Source organism: Mucor velutinosus (assembly GCF_035048745.1).
Source record: "Mucor velutinosus strain NIH1002 chromosome Unknown tig00001540, whole genome shotgun sequence".
Classification (NCBI taxonomy): Eukaryota; Fungi; Mucoromycota; class Mucoromycetes; order Mucorales; family Mucoraceae; genus Mucor; species Mucor velutinosus.
Window position 1 is genome coordinate 357,673 of NW_027041893.1, and position 27,752 is coordinate 385,424.

The following is a 27,752-nucleotide window of genomic DNA, read 5'->3' on the forward strand; positions in this document are numbered from 1 at the left end:
ACGCCAACGAACCAAACGACTACGAGCAGATCAACCAATAGGTAAGTACAGTATGGGATCAGGGCGAGAGACAGAAGAAGGACGGCACGCACGAAGCAGAACATGTTTACCAGTAGTAGCAGCAGCAGCCAGTTGTTGATCCACCTGATCTTGCCAGAAGTCAGAGAAGTGAGCCTTGAGACCAGCAAATGAAGGGACAGGGTCAGGCAGAGATCTATACAAACTGTTTTCACAGATGTACCGATCCAGTCGAGTGTACGACAGAGCACCACGCAGAACCACCGCAAGATTATCCTCAGGTAGTAGACTAGCAAAACGAAGAGCATACCTAGTTGCCAAGACATTATACCGATGTTTCATTGAAGGGAGACGACAGGTAATGTGCTTAGCAACGTTGAACCAGGAACCACCCACGAACATACCAACCAGCCGGTTTTGGAACTTGTCAAGAACCTCAAAGGTACGATAGTCAAGATGAGATATAGCGAGGCCATACTCATCAATCTTGGGTCTAACGAAAGCCTTGTATAGACGAGAACAGAGCTGATACTCTGCGGTGCTGGTTTTATGAAATGTGTAGCGAAATGGATGGAAGATCTTGCAGTAATAGTTGATCCCAAGACAAAACCAAGTAATTAAAGCTGTTTAAGTTGCTGATGTGTTGCAATAACCTTGATGTAGACAGTATCTCAGCGATTAAATGTATATATAAAGCTATGTGCCCAAAAGATTTAAACGTAAGAAAGTTCGATTTATTTCAAATGTGTTGTATAGATTCAAGTATATTTGTCAAAATAAAAAATGTAAGAATAAACGATTTGAATACGAGCTCAGGAACAGCACTCTGATAGGCTCAGAGTTCAGATACTGCTTCTTGAAATCAGCACCACCACAAAATGTTTTTATTACCGTTACAGAGCAGCAGAGAGGGATGTTGGCTCAATTGGTAGAGCGTCAGATTCCAAATCTGAAGGTCAAGAGTTCGATTCTCTTACGTCTCATCGTTTTTTGCAAATCTTCAAGAATTAGTGTTTGTAGTCCATTTGGATCATTTTCGGTTGACACATTCTAGATTTCGAGTGCCAGACACGCATTATCAATCTAGCAAATTTGTATTTTAGTAGGATAAGTTATTTTTTTTTTTTTTACTCGGAAGCACTTTTTATCGCATTGAAACAACTCTCTGGTACTGTAGTCTAGTGCATCCAATGCAAACTTTACAAGATTTATTAGAGCAGAGGTTTTGCTTTTGGAAATTTGATGAATTTCCAGCTTCATACTTTTTCAAATTCTACTTTCTGCCTTTTTTGTTTATTTGTTTACCTTTGAAATTTGGACAGTCATGAGCTCTTTATTCATGTAAGAGCCAAACATGCTTTACAAGCTAATCCATTGTGTTTTACTTATAATTGCCAATTGACTTTCAACAATAGCATTTTATGATGTCAGGTGCACAACCAAATGTGTACACCTGATAAGCACTGTCAATGAAAGGTTTTGTGTTGTACTCATGCGATGTTTAGCTTGATTCAACATGTAGTCAAGTAATTAAATTATGGTTACAAACTAATGTATGGCGACAGTTTCGGAATCAAGTAAAAGAATAAGCAGTTTTCCTTTCGTATTCCTCATCGCATTGACGAATACTTGATTCTACTTGCTTTTCAAGTCAATTAGACGCTTTGGTGACATAAACTACCGCCGTCTTCATATTCTGGTTTTGCCCTGCTTATACATGAATCAAAACATTTGCACTTGCGAAAGAGTAGCGGTTGATAACTGGAGTACGAAATTGCAACTGCAACTGTATGGATCATCTCGAGATTTATCCGAAATCAACAAGAGAAAACATGCCTAATTAAGCATTGTGGTATCAGGATCATATCAATCGGGATTAGTATATCACAACATCATGTGCTGGAAAGAGACCAGTCTTTTTGCTTCTAAATATAACTGTACAAATGTAGCACTCGAGTAGGCACTCAACATTTGCACAAATCACCAGATATAATTAAACGTATTTTTACTTTGATTGTTTATTTGAATGAAGGAAAAATAGAATAAAATGTCCATTTGTGTATATTTTCAAGAGTTTCAGGGAGAAAAAAAAGGAGGCAGAAATTAGCAAGTGGGGCTGTTTAAAAGGAGAGGTATACTTGATAAGGAGATGTTGTTGTATAGAGAATCAAGGGGTTAATTAAAAAAAGGGCAAAAAAAAAAGATAAGAAAGAGCGTTATGTATACGTATATATAACATGGCATAGTTGCAGCAAAAGAAAGAAGAGAAAAAAAAAAAAAAGTATAAAATATCAATAAAATTACATAAATCATAGTTCCATATGCACGCCCATATCCATTAGCATAGTGGTGGTTTCTGACCCTTCGGCATTGTCTGTGCCTTGCTCAATAAGTGTCATATTAGAAATACCACTACTGCTGTTGCGATGTCTAAAAGATGAATGAGAAGGCAAGACGTTTTCAGTACTTGGCTCTTGCTGTTGTTCTTGTCGCTGTGCTGCTTGTGGCAAAATTTGGCCCTGTTGAGATGGTTGACGTTGATGTCTTGTATTGTTACGGGCTAACCCAATTACAACATCAAAGGTATGGTGATTTTGACCACCTGGATGATGGAAAACTCTAGTAGTAGTAAAAGTCGATGTAGCGGCAGGAGAAGCGGTAGCTGTGGATGCTGCTGTTACAGATGCATTCAATCCATCAGCAGTCTGAGCTGTATTAGCAGTTGAAGCAGTAATGGAACTTGAGGAAGCTGCTACAGAACTTGTTGCTGATGTCATGTTGGTGGTCATGGATGGAGAAGTGTTGGATCGAGTATGAGATGTGGCGGTGGTAGTCGTAGTAGTAGCAGCTGTGATTGTTGTAGCATTAGTAGCAGGTGTAGCAGCAGTTACAGTTGGGATAGCAGCAGTAGCATTGGAATCTCGGACGATGGATGAATGTCTCTCTACACACCACCAACGATGTCCGTCAGCCCAAGCCTTGGATTGGCAAGCCTTTGAACAATATTTTGCCTTTCTACATCTTCTACATTTGGCAAACTCACGAGGTTGAGATTCCCATTTGCCACAAGACATATTGGCACAACGTCTAATACCGCCGCGTGTTTCATCTTTACGGCATGCATTTCGCATAATGACTCCAGCCCAATATTGTATAGGTCCAGGATGAATGCGATGGCAGAATTTCTCTACTACGCTGAACACATTTTTGTTGTAAGCAGTGTTGAATAAGTCACGAATATGAGGGTATTTTGAGAGATAAGCCAACAGTTGCAGACATAACAAGACATCTTCTTCTCGGTGGAATACGTTTTCCAATTCTGGGAACTTGGGATCTTGTCTTTCCTTGTGAATGCGTCTATAACGTCTCTGGGCGGGGTCGACTTTAACGTAGGGAAATGTGGATCGACGCAAAGCTGATTTGGCTGGTGTTACTGAGGGCAGTTTCGCAATGGATGCATTGGAAGCGGGTGACGATTGTTGTTGAGATGCAGTTGATGATGAGGATGTAGAAGTAGAAGATAATGGAGTCGTGTCTATCGTTACATGGGAAATTGTTGTAGGTAGTTAGTGATACAGAAAATAAGAAATAAAGGAAATGCATAGTCGGGATACCAACCTAATAAGCCTTTGGACAAGATACCAGTAGATGTAGATGGCGAAGAAATGGGATCTGTGGGTTTCCAACTATTAATAAGCAGAAAGCGGCTTGCTGTGCATTGTTGAGTTTACCTCGTTTCATCTCTTTCTTTCCATTGATGATCTCATAGGACTTTGTAAAGTTGCCGAGTATAGTCAATACGAACGGGATTACACCAGTATCGACTACCTTTGTTCTTATTTGCTCAGTGCCCCTTACACCCACATTGACGATAGATTGAAATGCAAGCGTCCATTTCCATAGAGTAAGCCTATCTGATCTGCTTGACGTTTGAGAGAGAATGCGAACCAGCTTCTCCAATCCACCATCCAAACACAAAATCTCTCTTATACGTGGTGAGGTTGAAGTTAAATAGGCTAAATGAGTTAGCGAATTAACAAGAGGCAAAGTCGCAGTACAATCCAAAGCTCTTCTATCGTAAAGGGCAGATGTAATACATACGGCTGCTCTACTTTGAGAAGGGAAACAAAGGTTAGGCTCTCTCATGGTAATAAAATAGGTATTATTAAGGAGAGATGAAAAAAGAGAAAAAAAAGGGAAAGAGGAAGAGAAAAGGAATAAATGGCTGGTGGTAAATCCTGTCGGCTATATGAGAGCCAAGCATATCTGCAGAATGATTGGTTATTGGTTGGGCTCTTATGATTTGAACGTGGTTTGGATTCTTCTTTGTTTCCCCATCATTACAAGTTTGATCCAGTATCTTCTTCTTGAAATTGCTGCTTCTAATTACCCAGTTATCGATGCTTAATTGACATGCTGACAAGACGAGTTTTATGCATGACAGATGTAGAGCTTCACTCGAAAAAAAAAACCATTGACAGGATTGCCGCAAGCAATTAGCTGCTATAAGCTCTAATGAAATGATGTCTCAATGCAAAGAGCAACAGCCATAGAATATGTTTTTTTTTGAAGGTTGTAGCTGCTGTAGTCTTGTATACCAAGAAATTGCTACAGAGATCATTGAATTGATGCACATTTGCTCTACTAGACTGATATGATTCTCCAAGCGTATGATAATGCCGAGATGTCAGCATGCCACCAACAAGAGTATTTTGTTAATAACTCAAAGGTTCATGGCAAGTTGGCTTGCATAGCAAAAATAAAAATAAAAAAAGTAGAGGAGAGCAAGAGAGTATAATGATGGTTTCAACCAACATGGTGCAAGGCAATTCTTTTATTCATAACGAGTGTTTATGCTTCGGATAGCTTTCTACTTTCGCTTCGCTTCGGTGAGAACCAAACTGCACAGCGGCAGCTTGCGCTACCGATTACCCTTGCGTATCTTATCAAAATACTGCTACTTTCCACTTGCACATGAAAATCCTTCATATTCTCTGTAAATCTGATTCTTATGTGATGCTCTACATCCATACACACGTAGCTATTTCATATACGAGCAAGCAGCATACTGGTATTTCCCCTGTTTAGTCCTTGATGCTCCTGATACAGCAAAACCTGAGTGCATTTGGGCTGCGTTTTCTTGCACTCAAGGCCGCTTTAGATGGTCAGAATAGCACCAAACAATTGCTCTCATCTAGCACTTACTTCCTGACACCTTTGCTCAACTTTTTAAGGACCAAAAAAACATGGCCAAAAAGCATGAGGTACCCCTCATGGTTTTCATCAAAAATCAAACGATCGCATTTTTGACCTTGATAATGAAGACTTTTACTATGGTATATCTTGAATCAAAACGTTTCTATCGATCCAAAGCAACCTCTGAAATCATCTTTGTGGGACTTTGATATGTAAAATTTCAATATTTTGACCAGAAACCTCTTTTCATATTGTCATAAATTTCTCAATAAGTTTATTCAAGACATCTACCTTACTTGGTACCATTAAATGCGCCTTGAAAAGCGCTCCAAGAAAGCTTAAAGACGCATAGGATGATCATCATATTTTACATAGTCGAATTTGGCAAAATAGTTGAATCGAGTCGTAAACCGTCAAGATTTGGCCAATCTAGAGCAGATTGTGAGTCTGGGTTTGAACTAATTTTGACTGATGGGGCTGGCTGGCAAACTCAAATGCCCTTTTTCATTATGAAGGCAATACAGTAATAGATACTTTTGAAGCATGTGGAAAGTAGGTGGCAAACTACATAGCACTACCGTTAGCCATGCTATTTTTTTGGATTCTATTGAATAACGCCAGTCTATCAAAATACTTGTCAGATCAAATTCTTTTCTTGTTGAGGCTTTGAAAGTGTCTAGGGATTATATATTTATTACGTTACGTTCAGGTGGCTCGCGCTGCCGCTGGGCTTTGGCTTATATTGCAAACTTAATAATAGAAGAAACTTGATTGTTGATTGATAACAATTTGATATAAAATCTCTAATCATATATGAACCATGCCTAACAAATGCCTGGCAATTCAGTTTCTATATTAGGGCTGTAAAAGTGTCTATGGACTATAAATTTATTATGATATGATGATATATGAATATGTTGACTGCAATGCATTGATTTTTTGTGGTATTAGTGTTGCTATCAGGAGAAAAGACATCACTGAAGATACCGCGAAGGAATATTATCAATTGAACAACAAAAGCAAGCGCTTTGCACAGTAATGTAGCTGCATTATCATTACTGTCAAAGTGAGAAGCTCACGAGGTTATTATCTCGTCCTTGGCCAAGCTGACTTGCTACAAGCAGATACTAAGCATCCTTAAGCCAATTTGATTTGATACAGATGAGTTCTCGTAGATCTGCACTGCAGAATAGGCGAGCCGCAACCATCTTGTTGATCCTCAAGACTAATTTTCGAGCAGGTATGCTAGTTTGCCGTGATCCCTAATGACAAGATCAAGATTTGAAAACGACAAACGTGATACTACAATAAATTTATTACTCTTTCAAAGGATAATATGCATTGGTTGGTTTAGCTACATCCACATCATACAGTGGAGGTGAAATTGTGATACTAGTACTATAGGATGGTGGTATATTTAACGAGAAATGATGCAATAAGTTAAAGCGGTCATCAAATTCAATGGTGATGGCCTATGATCGCATAATTAGCATTCTCAAATACAATCCAGGTCCTTTTACTTACATAGGAGGAGGATGGGTGTGTAGCTATTTGTTGCTCAGGAGTCAAAAAAGTCAATCTAAAATTAATGCCACGGACATTTTCAGTTGCATTCATGCAACTACAGAGATGAATCATGGCAGATTCAAACTAGAGTGCATCCCCAACAAAGACATGTTAGCTACTAGACATTCATGCAGAATTGGATAGTAAGTACCCTAAGCTTTTGCTTCTTTCGATAATAAATGACGACCATGCTTGTAAACAGAAACGTAAATGGCAATATCAGTATGAATCCAATCTGGCGTGTATGATGTATAGCAGCAATCACAGCAGTCAGGATCAGAGTTGCCAAACAGATGAAATAGTGGTTGATGGATCCTGTAAACCGTGATGGAGGAGGGTAGTGCCAGGCTGCTGTATTGAAGGTATTGATAGTAGCAGTAAACTCATGAGGGCTCATCTATGAGGTTGTTTAGAATGGCCAACTATGGTCTCTCAACCATTTGCTACTTACAAATCCTTCCAGGTCTAGTGTGTATTGATCTGCAAATCGATTGCTGCTGTAAACACAATGCAAGGATTTCATATTTAATGTAAAAAGAAAAAAAGATGAGAAAACGACTTTTTGTGATGGTATGTTTTATCTTTATATACATATACATATATTAGTGCAACTCCCTACTATTGCTATCAGTGTTTTCTGAGGGGGGGCTTCATGTACAAAAAGGAGATCCCTTTCAAAAAGGATCATCTTGATACATTCGCAGAGTAGTTTCATTCTTGCCATTGAAATACCGCACTGCCCTTTTCTTATGTCTCTACATCGCTTGGCATGGCTTTTCTCAATTGACAATATATTTCATTTGCATTTCAAACTTGCCAAGGGTCTTTTTTCTTTTTTTGTTTCTCTTTCTTCTTTCCATCTTTTGCACACTTCTTCCTTGTGCTGCCCTTTTTTTTTTTTTTTTTTTTTTTTTTTTTTCCAAATCAACATTGTTACACAGTTGGCATCTATAAAAGAGAGCATCAGCATAGACATTTTGCATTTACCACCATGACAATCAATGTTATTCCGGGCGAGATATCGACATTTACAATTGCCATTGCCATCTTGAGTGGATTTATTCTATTCTTTGGTTATATCTCCATGTTCCTGAAAGAGAAGCTCTTTCTCTCCGAAGCATGTAAGCTGCTCATCATGTGCAAATTGAGTGTCTGTCTCGTCTAACAGGCTTTCATTTTAAGTGGTGGCGGTTATCGTCGGAATTATAGCAGGCCCATTAGTTACAAATGGATTCAACCCGTACAGTTGGGCAGATCATGATGAAATCACAAAGCAATTGACCAGATGTATCATTGCTATTCAGGTACTTGCAATGATATAATATCTCCTATACAGTTGAGCTCATTTTAATCCAACATGTAGGTAATGGCTGTTGGAATTGAATTGCCAAAGTAAGGACATCTCCCTGTCTTGCCAGAGATAATACTCACCATACTCTACATATAGGCATTACTTGAAGAAAGAATGGCTGACCATGACGATGCTGCTGATACCTACCATGATGTTTATGTGGCTCATCAGTGGATTATTCATATGGGGGTTGGTTCCTCCTATCAATTATGTAAGTGAAGACGATGTGGAATTCATTATAAACATTGTATTCTAATACAATCTGTTATTATTAGTTGGAGGCTCTTGTGATATCTGCTTGCATTTGTCCAACTGATCCTGTAAGTCTTGACGACACTATGTAAAAGGCAGCATGCTTCTCCTCTAACTCGCTCATACATTGTAGATTTTGGCGAATTCAGTCGTAAAGGGAAGATTTGCAGAAAAGCATGTTCCAGCACATATCAGAAATGCACTGTCAGCAGAGAGGTGATTATCATGACTATACACACATATACACGTACACTCAAGATTTACTCCTAAATACAGTGGTGCCAATGATGGCATGGGCTTTCCATTTTTATTTCTGGCCATTTTCTTGATCGCAGAAGACAATGTGGGCACTGCTATAGGTAAATGGATTTACATTACCTGTTTATTTCAGATTGCACTCTCCTGCGTGATTGGTGTTGTGGTTGGTTATGTGGCTCGAAAAGTGCTGCAATGGTCAGAGAGAAAGTAAGTGTGTGTGTGTGTGTGTGTGTGTGTGTGTGTGTGTGTGTGTGTGTGTGCCAACACGCATCTTTCAACATGGATCAAGTAACATGTCTCGCATTCATAGCCATCTCATCGATAAACCTTCGTTTCTTGCATTTGCAATCGCACTAGCAGTAAGTAATTGTCCCCTTGATTGCCTTTATATTATATTGATACCAACTACTCCCTCCATATTTGACCCAAAACAGCTCTTTCTGATGAGCATGACTGGATTCTCTGGTAGCGATGACCTGCTGGCTTGTTTTGCTGCTGGAAACGCATTTTCGTGGGACGATTGGTTCAGACACGAGACAGAAGAGGCTCACTTTCAGGAAGTGATTGATATGATGCTGAATCTGGCCATCTTTGTGTATATCGGCGCCATTATTGTAAGTTTGTTAAAGTACATACATACTGCATTAATGTTTACTAACACATGCTAACAACAAAAAGCCCTGGTCTGATTTTGGTAATGCTGAATTGGGATTGACTCCATGGCGTTTGGTTGTCATTGCCATCCTGGTCTTATTTTTCCGAAGATTGCCTATTGTCCTCTTACTGAAGCCAGTGATGCCTGCTATGAAGACGTACCGTGAAGCCATTTTCAGTGGTTGGTTTGGTCCCATGGGTGTCGGTGCTGTATTTCTGTCTATCATTGCTAAAGAGGAGCTCGAAGTTGCATATGAAGGTAAAGAATCCCCTGTTTCCATTCGAATCATCAGTCCCGTCGTGCTCTTTATTGTGTTTTGCTCGGTAATTGTGCATGGAACCACCATTCCCTTGTTTAAGCTCGGAAAGCGTATTCGAACAAGAACCTTGTCTATATCGAGTATCGGCAGCAACCAAGTGTTGAGGCTACCGAAACTACAATTTGGACAGCAAGTTCATAAAAAGGATGCAGAGCATCACCACCATCATCATGGCCATCACCACAAAGAAGAAGAGTTGACCGAGCTGGAGAGAAACACGCTCTACAACACATTGCAGCATGACCGCAATAATATCAAGGAGAGTAATGGCATTACCATAGACATGCATGATCCTCGGCATGATTCTGATTCGGATTTGGCAGAAGAAGATTTCTTGCCCGATGATTCTTCAGAGACGGTCAATAACGCAAGTCAGCCAAAGCTCCTACTGCCAGATTCAACATTTGACGAGGACCCTCGACGTGGCAGCACCATCTCGTTTGATACAAGTCAAGCCATTCGATTCTTGGAGCCAGTAAAACCTCGCATTGGAGCCACCACGACACAGCATTCTCAGTTATCCAATGCGGATCGTAACGAAGCCAGTGTGTCTAGTCTGAGAAGCTGGCTGCTGCGTCAAAATACCAAGGACGGCGACGATTCTGCAGGAGAAGAGGAAGCACCCGCCAACACCCACAGCAACAGCGGCATCAAGAATCTGTTCAGACGACTCAAAGACCATAACCATAGCAACACAACGCAGGAAGATCTCACGCACATCACGGATACTCACATGTACGAACAAGACCATGGTAAAAGCATTCATCCTCGCATTGAAGTCTGGGAAGAAGGCAGCCATATAGTGGTAGAGGATTCTCAGAACGACGCTCCTGAAGCTGTGATTGATAAAAATCAGCATCCAAATTGGAAAAAGAAGACAAAAGAAAAAATCAAGCAGGTTGAGCGTGATATCCTTCAGACAAAGAGTGGAGGGCCTTCCTCCAGTAATGATAGCTCGGCATCAGCATCAGTGACGTATAAAAGTACATCCCCTTCATCTTCATTATAGAAATAACTTATATCAACCTGCCTAGTATAACCCTGTATTGTTGTATAGTAAAACCGGCTATTTATATCATTCACTACTGTAAATGTTTGTCAATGGCATCTTTCAAAGTTCATTCATCCATATCAGCAGCTTTGGACGCTGGTATCACAAAAAGGGTCAACGTTTACCAGTTGCCGCACTGCAAATATAAGATCCCACATTCATTTAAAAATTCCCAGAAAGGCGAAAAAAAAAAAAGCTTTGTTATGTTTCGTGTTTCTTGGTTTGTTTTACTATTCTTCCTTTCCACTTTGCTATACTTTTATCAAATGTGTGTTCCTCCTGCTACCATCGATCTCAGCACGCAAGCCAACATTGATCAAGTAAAGACGACACATCTTCATCTGAACTGGATTGTTGATTTCGAGAACCAAAACTTGCATGGTAATGTCGTTTTAGACTTGGTGACCTTGGTCGATCATGTAGACAAGGTTGTCTTGGACACCAGTTATTTGGAAATCAAGTCTGTTGCCTTTGGTAAAGAGAGCCTCAAGGTGAGTTTTGTGTGCATCTGCGTTGATCAAGATCCAGCACTAATTGTTATATAGTTCAATGTAGCCAAAAGATATGCTAGTTTGGGCTCTGCTTTGACCATCGATTTGCCAGTGGTGGAGAAGGCTGGTACTCACTTTCAATTGAAGATTGACTACGAAACCACTGAACAATGTACAGCTGTGCAATTCTTAAAGCCCGAGTATGTCATACAAAGCAGAAGCTTCATCATGCCATGATTAACATACTCTAATCATTAGACAAACTCTCGGTGGCAAGCACCCTTATTTGTTCTCTCAAAGTGAGCCTGTAAGCATGATATAATTGACAGTATCGCTTGTCTGAACTAACTTATGCCAACAGATCCACGGTCGCGCCATGATCCCCTGTCAAGATTCTCCTTCCGTCAAAGTAACCTATTCAGCCTCCGTGAGATCTCACCTTCCCGTTGTCATGTCAGCACTACAAACAGGCATTGATGAGGATATGGACAAGGAGAATGGATTCAAAACGTACCATTTCAGTCAAAAAACCACCATTCCTTCGTATTTGATTGCCATTGCTGTTGGAAATTTGGTTGGAAAAGAGATTGGCCCTCGTAGCACTGTGTGGTGTGAGCCTGAAATGATTGAGCAGGCTGCTTGGGAATTCGCGGATACCGAGTCATTTGTGGCTACGGGTGAAGCTCTCTTGACGCCCTATGAATGGGGACGTTACGATTTATTGGTGCTTCCTCCCTCATTCCCTTATGGTGGTATGGAAAATCCCTGTCTTACTTTTGTTACGCCTACGTTGTTGGCTGGTGACAAGAGTGCTGTCAATGTCATTGCACATGAGATTTCGCATAGTTGGATGGGTAACTTGGTCACTACAAATGCTTGGAAGCACTATTGGTTGAACGAAGGCTGGACTGTCTTCATTGAGCGTAAAATTCTGGGTCGTCTGAACGGCGAAGCTACTCGACAATTTGAAGCATTAAGCGGTCTCAAGGCATTGCAAGAAAGCGTCGATCTCTTTGGCGAGGACTCGTTAAAAACTGTGCTGAACCCTGATCTGCGTGATGGTGCTGATCCCGACGATTTCTTCTCCAAGGTGCCCTATGAAAAGGGCTTCAACTTTTTATACCACATTGAAAAGGTTGTTGGTGGACCCGCCATCTTTGAACCTTACATGAAGGCCTATGTTGAGCATTTCGCCTCCACCTCCATCTCGACTCAAGACTGGAAGGACTTTTTGTTTGAATACATGGAAAAGACCCACGGTTCATCTATGGTAGAAAAGTTAAACACCATTGACTTTGATACCTGGATCAATAAGCCTGGTATGCCTCCTGTTGACCCCGAGTTTGATACCACGCTTGCTGATGCTTGCTTTGATCTTGCCAAGCGTTGGGACGCTGCTCGCGAATCCGATGATCTGTCATCTTTCTCTGCCAAGGATATTGAAAACTTCTCTGCTGGTCAAAAGATTGTCTTTTTGGAAAAGTTGACTGACGCTGAACCTTTGCCTCATCGTTTGATTCAAAAGATGGATGAAGTCTACAACTTTACTCCTAATCACAATGCTGATTTGCGTCTTCGCTGGCAACAGCTATGCTTGATGACCAGCTACGAGCCTATTTACCCTGAAGTTGTCAAGTTTGTCACTGAACAAGGTCGTATGAAATTTGTTCGTCCTCTCTACCGCCTTCTTCATCAAGCAAAGAATGGTGCTCAGTTGGCTGTGGATACCTACTTACAACACAAGTCCTTCTACCATCCCATTGCAGCTCAATTGATTGAGAAAGATATTGGTCTAGTTAAATCCTTGTAAATTAAGTAGCAATAAAAATTTGCCTTTCAAAAAGTAGCTTGTGTATGCTTTATTACACAGGAAATCAAGCATTTGGTATATAGTTATTTGGGTAACACCAGTCCAGATCTAATATCTACAGGTCTGGATAATACCTTGATGAACACAGAGTCCAGTGGTGTCAGCAAATCTGCGGCTTTGATGGTATCAGGTGCTGCTACAGCTGCTGTTGTCGTGGCAACACTACATGACAACTGTCGCCATGTTGGCTCGGATGGCATCACTGCTCTTCTCATCTGCACAAGCCCTGTTTGCAATGAATACAGCATGCTGTTCAAATGACGCACAAGTGTTGAACTGGTTGATTGATCTGTTTTCAATAATATGATATCCTCTAGTAAAGATTCTGATATAAGTCGAGCTTCTTCAGGCTGCATGGATCGAATCAGTGAGAGCGCAATTTCGTATGCTACCTGTGAGTCTGTCGCAGGGTCAAAGAAATCAATCTGAAGGTCTTTGTCTATGATGTCCATCCAGTTCTTTTCGTCTAGTTCATCGTCATCAGATTGCTTTTGCTCCAAGATATGTGAAATCTGTTGGTTCAATGTGTCGACTTGTAGTGTGATAAGATCAATGCGTTCATCCATATACTGAGGTTCATTCAAAGTGCATTCTGTGCTTGATTTTCGCTCTTCCTTCAAGATCAACTGCCGTTCTGCCAAGAGCTCTCTTTGCTCTTCTCTAAGCCTATCTCGCTGCAGCAAGCATTAGTATATGGTCGTTGAGCACGAAGAGCTATCAAATGCATACCTTTTGTATCAGCTCTTCACTCACTTTTGCATTGGACTGGTTTCTCACATACAGTGTAATAGCCCTGGATAGCTGGTCAATACTCAGTGCCACTCAGTGACTCACATACATGAACTTACCTGTGAATAAGCTTCTTTTTCTGATACACTTGTTGTTGCAAAGATGTAACCTTAAACTTGCCGCCGACCTTTTTAACAGCGTTTTGTTTCACAAGGTACCCTCTGACATTGGCACACGCTGCTGCCTTGGCCAACAAGTTGCGATCCGTAACAGCACTTCCAGCTAGTGCTTTCTTGCCCTGATTAGCCAACACTTTCTTCAAAATGACAGCAATTTGCTTCATCTGTCCATTCAGTGCAACAATCTCTTCTGTAGCTCGTTTTGACGCTGATTTCTGCTGCAAAAGTTCTCTTTCCAATCGTTTTCTGGCCGAGACAAGCTGTGCTTCTTGTCTCTTCATCTTTGAAGTCTCCTTGCCATTCTCCAACGCCTTCTCTCGTGCTCTGTCAGATTCCAATTTCAATCGCTTGATCAGTTTCTTCTTTTCGTGCGTCAGTTTTTCCATGTTTCTGTTCAATTGATCTATTACTGACTGATTCTGGTTTCGCATTGTATCTGATTTGCCGATCAATTGCATGTGCTTGCGTCGTAGTGTTTGCTGCTCTACTTGTTGCTTTTTGATGCGGCATTCGTATTGGTTTCGTAGCTCTGCTAGTTCGCGCTTGTACTGCGAAACAACTGTTGTCTTTTTGGCAGTAATGTCTTGCAGTTTGCGGTTCAATTGTTTTACTTGATCTACGCGTAGTTTTTCGCATTTCTCTAATTGGCGGATCAACAGATGCTTGCTCTCGATGGCACTGCTTAACTTTTGCAAGAGTCGCTTGTTCTCGCTGATATAATCGTTTTGTAATACGGCTGCTACAGGAATTGTGGGTGGCGTAATGTCTACTGTGCGTCTTCTATATTGTAGTGATTTAGGGTTTTGGCCCATGTCGTTGGTTTTGAACTCCCATGAAGTGCTATTTTGATGAGCTATTGAGATCTGTGGCAAGAATGTGAGTTTATTAGGTTAGTAGTGTTACTTGAGAACCTTACTCACCCTGGCAGATTGGAGGAACTCTGTCTCTTTTTGCATGCTCTTTTTGGCTTCTTGTAAGATCGGGTTTTCATTCAGTTCATTCACGCTCTTTTGAGTCAAAATGTCGACGCCTCGCATTTGCTTCGGTGATGTTGTATTGCTGCTTAGCGTCAATGAAGAGATGCTTCTTCGTCGGATTGTCTTTGATCTTTTACTGCCAAATTTGTAGCTGTGCTTCTTTTTTCTATTCGTTTTCTCTGAAGGACTCTCCTTGCCAAGCAGGGGTGATTGTGAGGCACTGGTGTAGGAATGGGTTGATCCGACCAAGGTAGCCGATGAATCGATATGATCAATCTGTAGTGAGGTGGCGTATAATGCAGCAGACTGCTGCTGTTGTTGTTGTTGATTGAGTAGCTGCTGTGATTGGAGTAGCTCTCTTCGCAGTGATTCAATCGTATTTGCATACTCTTGAATGAGTGCCTCTTGAACAAACGGCTGACCACTACCTCTCAACTGATGCTTGTAGGTATCGCGCTCATACTTGACCGAGGCCAGTTCAAAAGTTGTTTGATCTAGTGTATGATGAAGGGACCCCACTTGGGACTTGAGGCTGTCCATCTCATCATTCACTGCACGAAGAAAATCATCTGTGCCCCTGAGTTCCTCTTTCAGCCGCGTGATGGTGGCCTTGAGACGATCTGATTCTCCTATTTCTTGATTGATGATAACTCTATTGCGGATATTCCTAGCTCTATTAGCATATTTCAGTGTATTCAATGTCTCTGTCATGTTGGCATCGGCAGGTGAGGCACATGCTAGCATCAATGTTTGACTATTACCACCCAAGCTGTCTTGCAAGAGTCTTGTTAGCTTGGAGTCCCGATATGGTATATGAGACACACGACGAGACTCATCCCCCAAGGCCGAAATAACGTTCCCCAATGCTAATAAACCGGTATTAATAGAGATGCCCTCTTTTGCCCTGTCTCCCACGGCATTAGTTCTTTTCAGCTATGAATTTAAAAGAATGTTAATATGCTATTTGACCAATGAGGCTTTCATAGTTTTACCCTTTCTGATCCAGCCAGGTCCACAAAATGGAACTTTGACACCAATCGCTTTGTCGTCTGTGCTGCTGAACTGGATGCATTCGTGTGGTCAGGTAAGGCTGTGTTTTCAACAAGCGTCTCGTCTGCTGATTCGACCTGAAACTGCTTGAGTATAATTGAGAATATAGCGTGAGATCTTGAGGAAGTGCTGTTCATGTCTGTTGACGCTGTGGTGCGTGCAATGGATCCCTTTCGTATCAGGCCCATCAGCTCGGTTGTGTTGGAAACGCTTTCCTCTCTGACACCAGACCAGCATATATTGCCATGGCTGTCTTCTCGTATTGTCAAGTTGAGGCCTTCTCTTCTGCTTTTGACATTGGGACACAAGAGATCGACAAGATCCTCGTTGTGCAGCTCCAGAAAGGAGACACAAACTTGAAAAGAGTAATTCTGTGATCTCTTGGATTCCAGAGAGCAAAACAGCGAATCAATAAATCTTGGAACAATGCCATCATTGGTAGACGCATTCATGACCGAGTCGAGGCCAATGCCCATACTGTAAGTCTTTCCACTTCCTGTTTGGCCGTATGCTAATATGGTGGAATTGTAGCTGCTCATCAGTCGTTAATCTCGCTGATTTTTCGCAAATTTATTCGAATGCCACTATTACCCTTTGATAAACTTGTTGAGCAGAGGAATAACGCATGAATTGTACACATCTTGCTGCGACGACGTGGGTGGATACACATAATCAAACGTGAATGGCCTGTCTCCGCCTACAATGATCTGCTGCTGGTTGTCTGGTATAAATGCAATTGCATTATTTTGACAATGCTGCTTTTCATTCTCTGTGAGAGGTCGAATTCTCACTGCCACTCTTTTTGTATACGCTTGTGTGAGCCAATTGATACACACATCAGAGGGATTGGTCTTACCGAACAGACGATGATGAAGCTATCATCTTATGATGAGAAAAAGGGAAAAAGAAGAGGAAGAAGAAGAAGGGAAAAAACGCCAACAAGTCTGATGCTCCAAAATGTCTAAGATTCAAATATAAACAATTTCACAAAAAGGAGGATGTTGTTGATGGCAATGTAATATGATAATTAAAAACTTATTTTTATATCTCAACCATGTGTTTTCTCTACTATACGTTTATCAAGGCGGGCAGTACTATCCGTACTACTCGTTCTCCTATCAAGACATCCTTCTTTTCCACTTAAAAAACCTTAAATTGCATACATTGTCATCCTTCTTGTCTATAGGAACATTTTATTTAGCCAACAACAAATGCCCTTGTAATACCTGAGGATGTGTTTCATGATTTGCGTCGCATGTCAACGGATTTCAAGAGATGGTAGCGAGTTTTAGAATGTGCACTCTTTTTTTTTTTTTTTTTTTCCACTACTAAACATCGCCATGCTCAATGACAGCAGAATATAAAGGTGTGTGCTCCATTGACAGCAGCATACGTGTATACACACACAAGCCGGGAAAGCATTTGTTGTTGTTTTTCCTTGTTGATGTTGCACATAAAAAAAAAACAAGCCTCCCATCTGTCGCATTCAAAGCGAGTAAACTATGGTGAAATGATGACAGCTATCATGAGTTGGTCAATGGACTCTTCTGGATTATGCACCTATGAAGAGAGTCCTTTTCTGAGATGTAGCAGTAGTATTAGTCGAGATGATGGTGATAGTGGTAATCTTTTTTTTTTTCTATTTTTTCTTGTGTACCCCCCCCCCCTTTTTTGGCCAACATATATACTTTCGCTTTATCAAACCGAGCTTTTTCACCCATTTCTCTTTCTCGTTACATTCAAATTCATAACAAAATGTACAATCATTCATATCATCATGCAAATCAGCAAAGACAGCCACCAAAGCTGCCTAGCCTACATCATTTGATGTTGCCATCTCCACCACTAAATTACCACAGCAAGCTGTTGCCACAGCCACCATCATCATCGCATTCATGTCCAATGAGCACTGCTACATCAAACCACTACTCATTCATGCCACCAAGGGCACCACGCATGGAATCATATGAATATGACCCTCCATTGAACTCAATAGCTACAGATTACCAGGTTTTGAACGATGTCTCTCTCTTGTTATTTGGTACCAGTCATAGTAATACGATACCCTATCAGTCAACCTCAACATCATCATTATCAATAACATCATTATCATCATCAGCATCTGTAGCGCCCTTTCAAGACTTTGTCCTTTTTGAACCCCTTGATCAAAGACATTCAGCATCACCATCATTATCTCCACCGTGCAGAGGAAAATTGATACCTGATATAAACACTTCTTCCTTTTATTAGACAATCTCATCTTGCCATTATTCCTCTGTACATTGAATTTATACATAAAAAAAAAGGCTTATCTGTGTTTATTGAGGTTTCTTCTTTTTACTACTACTGCTCTTCTTTTTGCTAGAGGAGGAAGTAGATGATTTCTTCTTTTTACCCGAGGATTCCTTCTTTTTTGATTTCTCTACTGTTGGCTGATCAACAATAGTGGTATCCTAGTAAGTGTTACATGTTTTAAGAAAGGGAGACCTATTTCCTTCTCTGCTACTGCTACACGCTACTTACTGGTTCAATCGTCTCTCCTTGCTCTCCTTCATGTTCAGTTGTCTCGTGATGCCATTCATGCTGAATACGAGGTTTCTCATCCAAAGTGAGTTTGGATTGTCCTATCGACCATGGATTTTCATTTGATCCGCCAATCTCTTCATAACCACCAGCAAATCCGCTCTGGAATGTAGGTGATTCCATAAATGGACTCTCTGGTGCAAATGGCGAATCCGTTTGACGCATCCTGTTATCCTCATCTTCACTATCAGATATTACTTCAGGTCCGGATAAGCGTCGTAAGCTGCAACTCCACACATCATTTAGTTCACTTTTGAAAACGGGCTGATATTCTTCCTCGTATTCCTGCTTCTCCTCTTCCCCTTGCCTGCTGTGCACTTGCTCCTGTGGATGTTCTGGCTCATGCTCTGCTTGTACAACAATGCGCTGTTCATGTGTGATGGATGGTTTGTTATAAAAGATAGGCTCTACGTCTTCGTCACCCAACACCATTGGGTTGCCAGGTCCTTCATCATCTGAGTCTTGTCTGTCAGGTTGAGGCAAATTGATGTTGGCATTGCTGACATCTTCACCAAACCAATCATCGTTTAGTTCATCGCCTACACTGAAATCAACGACTGCGGGTACCTGCTCAGGCACAAGCTTCACGTCCATTTTCTTTTTAGATTTGACAGGAGCAGTAGGTACAGGTGGTGTTTCTTGACGACGAGGGAACTGATCTAGCATGCTCGGATGATCTGATGCGATATCTTCAAGCTCTTGATCCCAAGCTGATTTCATTTCTTCCTGCTGTCTTGCTAATCTTGGCTCGGAAGCTATTCAGCGTCAGCGCTTTTATGAGGATGTCATCCCATACACACACACACACACACACACACAGCAAGCACCTACGTTGATCAAAATTATCTTGTCCTCGTCTTCTCTGCATGCCTGTAGGCACATCAGCATCTGTATCCAAAGTTTCCAGCAAATCCACAATTTCCACTGCTTTCAGTTCCAATTGTTTATTCAGGGACTCAATCATCAGTTGCAAAAAGGGCACGCCTAGATATTCGTAGATATACTTTAGTCCTAGCCCTGATTGCATGCTTGTCTCGGCGTATCGTATTAAATTGGGCTTGATCGCTCCGTTTTTGATCCTTTCTTGATTATGTTCATACAAAGTGGCGTGAATGGTATCCATTTCCACTTTTCTCTCTTGTGTCTTGTCGCAAAAATTGCCCAGTACAAGCACTGCCATGCTTTCAGGCACATTTTTCAGCTCTTGATTGACGTAATCAAAGGTCCATGGCTTGGTGGTATCAAACATCAAGATGGCTCCATGTGTGTTGCGATACACATTGACTGTGGAAGCGTCTAATCCCATGGATACATCTTGATCTTCTTGTTGTTGCTGTTGAGGTGATTGTGGATTCGATGTTGCAGCTGTGTCGCCCTTTGTGTCGCTAGGCCTGTGTTCCAGTTTGATGCCCTTGCTGCTTTCAGACTTGTTCTTATTGTGCGCCTTATCCACTACATCCCACACTTCGATCTTTACTATATCATTCGAGTCTTTGAAGCGAGTCAATAGCTTATTGACAAAGCCAAATGCATTTACCAATACCTTTGTAGTGCCAAGGTATATTGGCTACTTGGATCTGCGGTGTCGATGTGTATTCTTCGTTGAATTCAGATCCTTGAAGACGATGAACTTTCATGTTTCACTGTTAATTAATGCATAAATCGCTCTGTTCATTTCTGCACCTACAAAGATTGCTTTTGCCTGTCATGACATCGCCTCTCAATACGATTTTCACTATTAGATGTGTGCTGGTAAGAAGCAAGTTGTATGTCAGCGTGTTTGATATTTACTGTTGTATTGAACGCCTTTTCGAAATGCATTGCTCATTGCTTTAAAAGACTGCTGTGAGGGTACTGCTTGAGTTGCTACAGCGGGTTCCTATTACGCTTTTCAGTCTATGTAGTGTGGTGTGTATACTTGTGCAGCTATAGACCTTCTTTGTTGTCGATCCCCCTCCAAATGACCACCAAGAACTCATAAGATTGTATTTGTTTGTGGGAAGAAAAAAACAAAGGCGTATCTTCAGTTTGATACCGATTTTCTCGTCGGTTTTAAATGACGTCAAGGTATCACCATAAATGAGACGTTTGGCGCTTTCGAGTGTTGAAGGCTGCTGCTGCACAAGATGTTGCAGCAGATAATGGATCGTATCATTCTAACTCTTCAGCGCTAGCATTGTACTTTTGCCGGAGTGTATACTCCTGAAAATCTTCTATATAAAGTGGACGACTTTTGTCTAGATGTGATTCATCACATTGCTTGATTTATCAACATGAGCATATTCACAGTGATTCAATAGATTTGCATCGGATTCAAGATCACTGTAGATGTTAAATACATCTTATGATTACGGAATTAAAACTGAAGTTGCTCGCGTTTTTTGATTTCATAGCTCTTTTACCGCTACAAATGTCCAATGTACGCATTTTGATTGTGCACAACAGTGATGATCTTTACAATCGCAAAGAAAATTAATTTTGCAGGATGATTGTGGATCATGGTAATGCTGCATGTATACTGTAGAGTACCGCTAAACACTGTGCTTGAAGCACAGCAGATTACGCTGGATCATTACAATATAATCATTCACAGTTATCCAAATCAGAATACAAGAGGTTTGAGAGAAAACGAAGCTCGACAATGCAAACGCATTTCAAACAGCATCGAAAACTCATCAACCAGGCATTTGTTTAATCATCGATTGTATATTATCAAAACAGGCTAACCGCCAAACACTGGAGAATTGAGAATTATGGAAATTGCAAAGAACACCACATATTGTTAAGCACAGAGAATAAAAGGATTATTATTTGTAGCTTATAAAAAAGGTTCGATATTATAAAAACAAGAAAAGACTTATTTGAATAAGAGCAGACACAAAAAACTAAAGATTTATTGATGAAGACAAGAGTTATTCTATTTATACTAAGTTCTGAATGTCAAAGTAGCAATTCATCTTGTACAACGCTTATCACATCTGGTGAACCTCAGTATTTAGATAGCTGAGATGCACTTCAATTATCATAGCTTGTCCATGTTGTTGCACAACGCAGACATATCTATCCATCAAGAATACCTTAATCTTTATAGACAGTTGTAGCCCTTCTGGCACAACACATATGATGATGATGACTACTATAAATAAATACTTCAGTTATACTACTACTAGAAGCAATCTATAAAAGTGAAGGATACTGATAATGTTTTCTGTTGAAACACACACTCGCTGTAATGGGTTATCACGAAGAATGAGACCTTAACTTTAATCACATCACGAAATGCTCTTATCAGCTTCTACATTAGAAAGTGAACAGTAATGATAAATTCTCGCTATCAGTTAGTAACTTACTAGTGTTACTAATAACTACGAACATTAGTAAAGGAGTAATTCTCGAATCTCTGATTAAATCGAGCAAATTATACTCTATCTCATCAGAGAAAAGAGAACTAGATCATACTGGCAAAGTAAATCGCTCTGAAGCTTCTTTGAGGATTGCAGATGATGTAAATAGTCTCATTTTTGCGACGAGGAGTAAGATTAGAATAGAGGGAAATACCAGGGGAGAAAACTGTACTCAAATGGGATACTACATTATTTAATGAAGTGCATTATCACTCGACTAGTAGAGCCGTCAGCAATATTTTCCAACTTCATAATTCACAGAAATATGCATAATACCTTCATACACAGAAACCAGAAATTCTATAGCAGGCACCAAATGTTGTTCTCTGCTTGGCCGAGTCATCGGAGCAACTGCTCGTCTTCTAGCTGATTTGACAGTAATGTTGCACACACGCATCAGGGAGAGATTCTAAAGAAGAAATTTGAGAAGCATATTCCTGTTTCTATCAAGAGAACCTATTAACTGCAGCCGTGAAAGCACTACTGGCTTCGGAACGCAATCATGAATACCGAATCGCAATCAAAATGTTTATTTAAGAGTAAATTAGAAGAAATATCAGTAGAATGGCATTTGATTATCCTTTGCCGTTTCAACCTCTTAGCCAATCAGATTGCTTGAAAACTCCGCTGACCTAAAAAAAATTTGCGAGAGTTTCCCCCTGTTTTGATGTGAGGCAAAATTTTAAGCTCCGCCATATATAGCAATATAGCCGTTACTATCATCAAATTTCCCTCAAATGCTAAAGCATGCCTTACTTACACCACCTAGCTTTTAAATTCTGGCGTTGAGACTCTCAATCATCACTAAAGTAAGTAGCGATAACCAAGTGGAGGCGGCCTATCTACCTCCTGGCCTCGGATAAAGTCTTGTTGAGCTTCAGGGATAGGCACATCCACACAACGTAAAAAAGATATGCTTCAAAAGAAACATAATAAAAGAAAAGAAAGTAAAGAAAAGAACATACTACTATAGGAGTATAGCAGTACGTAGGCAAAAAAAAAGGGATACTCACACAAAGTGAGTAAAAGAAAAGTGTAACAAACACAACATCAGAGACCTTCAAAACAGCTCGCTGTTGTTGCAACAAAAATGCATACATGAGCAACATGCATGGTAATAGTTGGATGTAAAGCAACACAACCAACAAAAAGAAGAAGAAAAATGCAACAAAGCAAACATCATGAATGCATTATCATGAGAAAAGAAGCAATAATACAAACGTTCAAAGAAGTTTTATATCATTGCGGCCAGAAGAGAGAAGATACTTACCACTTACCACTACCATAGATGGACCAGATGATACGCAATCACCGGATATAGACCAGAGAATGAGCATACACCGAAGACAGTAGACCAGGAAAGACCATATTAGCAGCAGCAGAAGCAACGCCAACACCATAGAAAAACCAAAGAACGAACGACACCAGAGACCAGAAGAAGACCAAAGAAGTAACCGCCAGACATGGTGAACCAAAGAAGCAGACAACAGAGATAGCAGAGAAGTAATGACAGAAACATTCACGTTAAACAGGCAAAGAAAATTATCAAAACATAATAAACAAATTTGATTAGTGCTGATTTTTCGCCTTCCAATGCTCGTTATCGACTGGTACCTACTATATTCCACTTCAAACAAGCAGTGTCAAGTACTTTTAACAATACAAGGCCGTGTTATCAGAAGCTAGAGTGTTATTTTCAATCAAAAGGGTTCCAAAACAAATTGTGTTTGATGATAAACGCGTTTTGCAAAAAGGATAAAAAACCGTCCTATAAAAAAATGAGAGGGCACCCTAACCGACGTCACGACCAGTAGATTTGCTCTCAATTTTCCGCCGTGGAAGCCGTAACTGCTGCACTTTAATTTGGAATTGTGCAGTGGGTGTTTTCGTGTTCAAATTCGACTTGATCTCACATCCTTTAAACGTTTTTGCTAAATTTAATTATGAATATTGTCATTGTTATACTTTACTTTCTAATACATTTATAAAGAGTCAATGAAGGCGCATCGAGTGATGCTAGTTGCATTCAGCTTTCAAATTGAAAATAATGAGCAATCTTCAAAGATGTGAAAATGGGTTTTCTGCGAATATGTCAATATTCAGCATATAAAAATTTTATAAAAGTAGTTTCCAATGTTGCCTTTCATCTTTACCATCAATTTGATCTGATATGTATCACAGGAAAAGTCTTCATTTTGGGGTGAAAAACGCGATCGTTTGATTTTCATGAATTTTCCCTTGCTAATAGTCATGGAAAAACGATGATTTTCATGAATTTGCAACTGCCCAAAAAAAATTGGGATAAAGCATCACAATGTAAAGCGTGACAAAGAGGAGACATTCAGTGCTATTCCAAGCGCTCAAAACGCTTTGTGGCATGAGTTATTCGAGCTTGGAAATGGCTAGATTTGAACAGAACTCGGCCTAAAACGAAAGCGTAGTGAGTTGCATTGCTAGAAGAGTAAGTCAATTACACTTTTGTCTGATGGCCCAGATGTTCTGCATTGTACAGAACTCAATTTTAAAGTAATAATTGCTTTTATTCCAGTTCCAATGCCCAGACCTTGCTTTTTGAAATGTGCAATTGCAGTAACCTTGGCACTTGAGCGTCAATAATGTTATGCGACTTTGAATTTAATGACTTGCTTGTATTCAGCAAAATGCTTATCAGGTTAGTAGACAGCTTTTTAATGGTCGAACATAACAGAGATACCATATCCAGCCGCCGAACTACTTAAAGTCTATCCACAAGGTTGAAAACATGGATAAGAAAAAATAGTTGATAGTAGACACGCCAGACTGGTCCCTGTACGATGGGGTCGCAACAACAAAATTGTTTATCCAGATCTAGCAAACAGACACTCATGATGTCTACAAATTCTGTGATACAAGAGTCGATAGCAACGAACTGTAGTAAAAACGGGCTTAAATGACTTCATGGAGCTACTACACACTGTTGAAAGGATTAGCTCTCGAGCCAAATTATACCCAAAAACAATCGCTCAAGAGCTAATTTTTGCTACAGTAGTGTGCATAAAATATGTTTTCTTTTGCGAGCCAACATCGATCAAAGTACTCCCTGAAATTATTCTATAGATTTCAGCACAATACAGACGTTTCTGTGCTGTTGTTATCAAGGAAGAACATTGCTTTAGCCATTGCAAACTGCGAATTTAGGGTTAACAACCAATTTTGAAAGGAAGTATTGCATTTGGTGCTAAAATAAGGTCTCATTTTCTAGAGCAATTACAGGGAAGCAGAATTTGATGATTAAACAAAAGAATCTAGTAGAACTGTCAATTATACTGATAATAGCGCAGAAAAACTGGTTTTTTTTATAGGGGTTACTGTGGAATTTGAGGCTTTATAGACTAAAATTCACGGAAAAAAAAGAGTAAAAAAAAAACAGTAAAGTTAACTTGATAAAGTTATACGCTTTCCAGAGCACCACAGAACTTATGCCAGGACTTGCGCTTAGCAGACTGTACCAGAGAGCGAAAACGGCGATGAGCTTGCTTGTATAAGACCCAACAATCAATCTTAGTATACCCAAGGGCATACCGTCATCGACTGTAGAGACGATCCCGTTCAGTAGCAGCGTCTTGGATCTCTTGCGTCCAGTATTTCTTCCAATGGCCAGGACGGCCAGACTTCACACCTATTGAGCTATCCAAACATTCATACAAACATTGGTTCAAAGAACCGTTGAGTGCATCAATGTCGGGACGAGTACCAGGAGGAGCAGACACCAAACCAGAGAGAGTAACAACCAGAGGAGCAACAGAAGATCGAAAGGATTCACGGAGTAGGCCCAAAGGCCTCTCTTTCGTCAATTTCGAGAGCTTCCATTGCCGCCTAGGAGCCAGAACAGAATCACCAGGAGCCACAGTGTCATCGAGAGGTGGCACATACCCGAAAGTAAGTGACATCAATCGATGGTCAGAACCAAGAGACAGATCAGACTCAACCACCAGTTGAGGGTTCACCAAAGCAACATCACCAATATTTGTCAGAAACAAATCGATAATACTACTCAATTCTTGCTGCTGCCGAAAAGAAGAATAAGTCTTGACACCAAAAGCCAAAGACGCATTAAGCACAGATAAGCAATGTTCGTCAAACCAAGGTTTGAGAGCATTACCACGAGCATTGTAGATAGCATCACCAGTCAGAGGACCCAACCGAGCATTGAAATCACCGCAGAGAATAGTATCCCTAGTCATAGGTAATGAGCTGAGGGCCGAGAGCACCTTATCAGAGGATAAGGGTGGAGGAAAGTAAACACAATGAACCGTTAGGGTGCCAACCTTGAGAGACAGAGTGTGCGGATTGTATGAAGGGAGTTGGAAGACCGTAAAGGGGCAAGAAGGAGAGACAAAAGCAGTGATACCACCAGAACCACGGTTGAAAGCACCAGGTACTTTTGAACCATACAAGTGGTATTGAGACCAGTCAATCGGATAGGAACCAGAAGTGAGCCAAGTTTCAGTGACAAACAGAACATGAGTATCAACAATATGAGAAATAACATCATGAACTGTTGTTTGACGAAGACCATTCGCATTCCAAAGAGAGAGAGAGACAAAAACCGGGGGGACAGACACATTATTCAAATTACCAGACCATGATTCATTGTTAAGAGACATTAGATCTCCATTTCAGAATCAGTAGAAGTATCACGGCGACGCTTGAACAAGAAAGCAGCCTTTTTAGGGTCTTTTTCCTTTAGTCGGTCCATAGCACCAGCAACAGCCTCGTCCAGTTCGGCTTGACCTATCCATCCAAGATCCAGGAACCAACGGCCAACACTACTCACATTAAGTGGGCGGATATGGGACAGAGCATCTACGCTGCGAGCATTGACCATCTCAGCAATAAGATCCATTCGATCGTGTTCAGAGTAGGCATCGTACTTTGGGTCGGCAATATTAGCAGGATTCAACGGGTCAAAATCCTCCAATATTTCCGATTCACTTGCACGGAGCAGAGCCAAGAATTCAGCAACATATTGGGTATGCAAGAGAATACCAATAGCTTCGGAGGCAGGGAAGTTGATGTCGAGGATACGAGAAGTATCCACCCCAATGGCCTTGAGAGTGCGTCGAATTTCAGAGCGTAAGATCTTACCAGATCTACCAATATATACATATTGATATCCTTGGGGACCCTTAGTAGCAGACGTTTTGAAGAGACGACCGGCAGCCAACTTTCTCTTAGTAGCTTTAGTTGGATCAGGGCGATGTGCAGCCTTCTTAGCTATAGTAGAATAGCTAATAGTACCAGAATCAGTGGTGGCAGTAGCAGAGGTGGTGGATCCAGATGCCCCCTTGATGGGGGTGCTTGTAACAGAATCCTGTGACGTGGCTTGCAATTTTTCAATGACCAGATCCTTGTCGTGTAAAATTTTTTTCAAGGCTTGGTTTTCCTTTTCCAAAGCATCGAGACGAGCCAAAATACCATCATGTTGATTAACACGTTCAGAGAGTGAGGCAAGTTGTTGTTGTAACTGTTGCATGATAACAGTAACCTGATTCATATCAGTTGGGTGCTGAAACTCGGGCATATTGCTGATTATTTTTTAGAAATTGTTGAGGATCCAAAAAAATATGAAGAAGATGTTCAATAAACTTGAAACTATAACACAATAGACAGAGACTAAAGGCAAGTATACTGGTATAGTTTTGGAGTTGATTGAGTTGCTGATTGTTGGGAAAATAGCGTTTTTCGTGATTTTAAGGAGATTTTTTACGGAGAGGGTGGCAAAAAGTGATGAAAAACGGAAAGAGATGCCTAGCTAGCTCAG

General features: G+C 40.6%; 9 protein-coding genes and 1 non-coding gene across 10 annotated transcripts; 3 read left to right on the forward strand and 7 right to left on the reverse strand.

The window, feature by feature from the left end:
* Positions 1–30: 30 nt before the first annotated feature.
* On the reverse strand, positions 31–360 carry LIA1_2 (deoxyhypusine hydroxylase; the record flags this gene model as incomplete). Its single annotated transcript, XM_064823528.1, has 1 exon — positions 31–360. The coding sequence occupies one exon, from the start codon at positions 358–360 to the stop codon at positions 31–33; it is 330 nt and encodes a 109-aa protein (XP_064688353.1).
* A 568-nt stretch (positions 361–928) lies between these two features.
* Positions 929–1,001, forward strand: ATC70_004220. The gene has a single exon. It is a non-coding gene; the product is annotated as a tRNA-Trp (tRNA).
* A 1,326-nt stretch (positions 1,002–2,327) lies between these two features.
* On the reverse strand, positions 2,328–4,164 carry PAB1_2 (Protein phosphatase PP2A regulatory subunit B; the record flags this gene model as incomplete). The annotated part of the gene is made up of 3 exons (XM_064823529.1): positions 2,328–3,553; positions 3,637–3,690; positions 3,750–4,164. The coding sequence occupies 3 exons, from the start codon at positions 4,162–4,164 to the stop codon at positions 2,328–2,330; spliced, it is 1,695 nt and encodes a 564-aa protein (XP_064688354.1).
* Positions 4,165–6,530: 2,366 nt separating this feature from the next.
* Positions 6,531–7,303, reverse strand: ATC70_004222 (uncharacterized protein; the record flags this gene model as incomplete). Its single annotated transcript, XM_064823530.1, has 4 exons — positions 6,531–6,686; positions 6,739–6,864; positions 6,932–7,177; positions 7,232–7,303. The coding sequence occupies 4 exons, from the start codon at positions 7,301–7,303 to the stop codon at positions 6,531–6,533; spliced, it is 600 nt and encodes a 199-aa protein (XP_064688355.1).
* Positions 7,304–7,771: 468 nt separating this feature from the next.
* On the forward strand, positions 7,772–10,624 carry ATC70_004223 (uncharacterized protein; the record flags this gene model as incomplete). Its single annotated transcript, XM_064823531.1, has 10 exons — positions 7,772–7,901; positions 7,963–8,084; positions 8,144–8,172; positions 8,228–8,342; positions 8,407–8,451; positions 8,517–8,599; positions 8,660–8,848; positions 8,952–9,000; positions 9,076–9,255; positions 9,320–10,624. The coding sequence occupies 10 exons, from the start codon at positions 7,772–7,774 to the stop codon at positions 10,622–10,624; spliced, it is 2,247 nt and encodes a 748-aa protein (XP_064688356.1).
* Positions 10,625–10,932: 308 nt separating this feature from the next.
* On the forward strand, positions 10,933–12,967 carry ATC70_004224 (uncharacterized protein; the record flags this gene model as incomplete). Its single annotated transcript, XM_064823532.1, has 4 exons — positions 10,933–11,157; positions 11,212–11,357; positions 11,416–11,464; positions 11,519–12,967. The coding sequence occupies 4 exons, from the start codon at positions 10,933–10,935 to the stop codon at positions 12,965–12,967; spliced, it is 1,869 nt and encodes a 622-aa protein (XP_064688357.1).
* An 83-nt stretch (positions 12,968–13,050) lies between these two features.
* On the reverse strand, positions 13,051–16,844 carry ATC70_004225 (uncharacterized protein; the record flags this gene model as incomplete). The annotated part of the gene is made up of 7 exons (XM_064823533.1): positions 13,051–13,701; positions 13,757–13,820; positions 13,876–14,798; positions 14,856–15,845; positions 15,905–16,493; positions 16,554–16,760; positions 16,819–16,844. The coding sequence occupies 7 exons, from the start codon at positions 16,842–16,844 to the stop codon at positions 13,051–13,053; spliced, it is 3,450 nt and encodes a 1,149-aa protein (XP_064688358.1).
* A 1,436-nt stretch (positions 16,845–18,280) lies between these two features.
* NPR2 (Nitrogen permease regulator 2) lies at positions 18,281–20,524 on the reverse strand (the record flags this gene model as incomplete). The annotated part of the gene is made up of 7 exons (XM_064823534.1): positions 18,281–18,415; positions 18,486–19,300; positions 19,377–20,036; positions 20,089–20,175; positions 20,233–20,280; positions 20,337–20,424; positions 20,480–20,524. 7 exons carry the CDS (start codon positions 20,522–20,524, stop codon positions 18,281–18,283), a joined length of 1,878 nt encoding a protein of 625 aa, XP_064688359.1.
* Positions 20,525–25,512: 4,988 nt separating this feature from the next.
* CDA2_2 (chitin deacetylase) lies at positions 25,513–26,172 on the reverse strand (the record flags this gene model as incomplete). The annotated part of the gene is made up of 1 exon (XM_064823535.1): positions 25,513–26,172. One exon carries the CDS (start codon positions 26,170–26,172, stop codon positions 25,513–25,515), a length of 660 nt encoding a protein of 219 aa, XP_064688360.1.
* Positions 26,173–26,594: 422 nt separating this feature from the next.
* On the reverse strand, positions 26,595–27,512 carry TIMM9 (Mitochondrial import inner membrane translocase subunit Tim9; the record flags this gene model as incomplete). Its single annotated transcript, XM_064823536.1, has 1 exon — positions 26,595–27,512. One exon carries the CDS (start codon positions 27,510–27,512, stop codon positions 26,595–26,597), a length of 918 nt encoding a protein of 305 aa, XP_064688361.1.
* Positions 27,513–27,752: the final 240 nt, after the last annotated feature.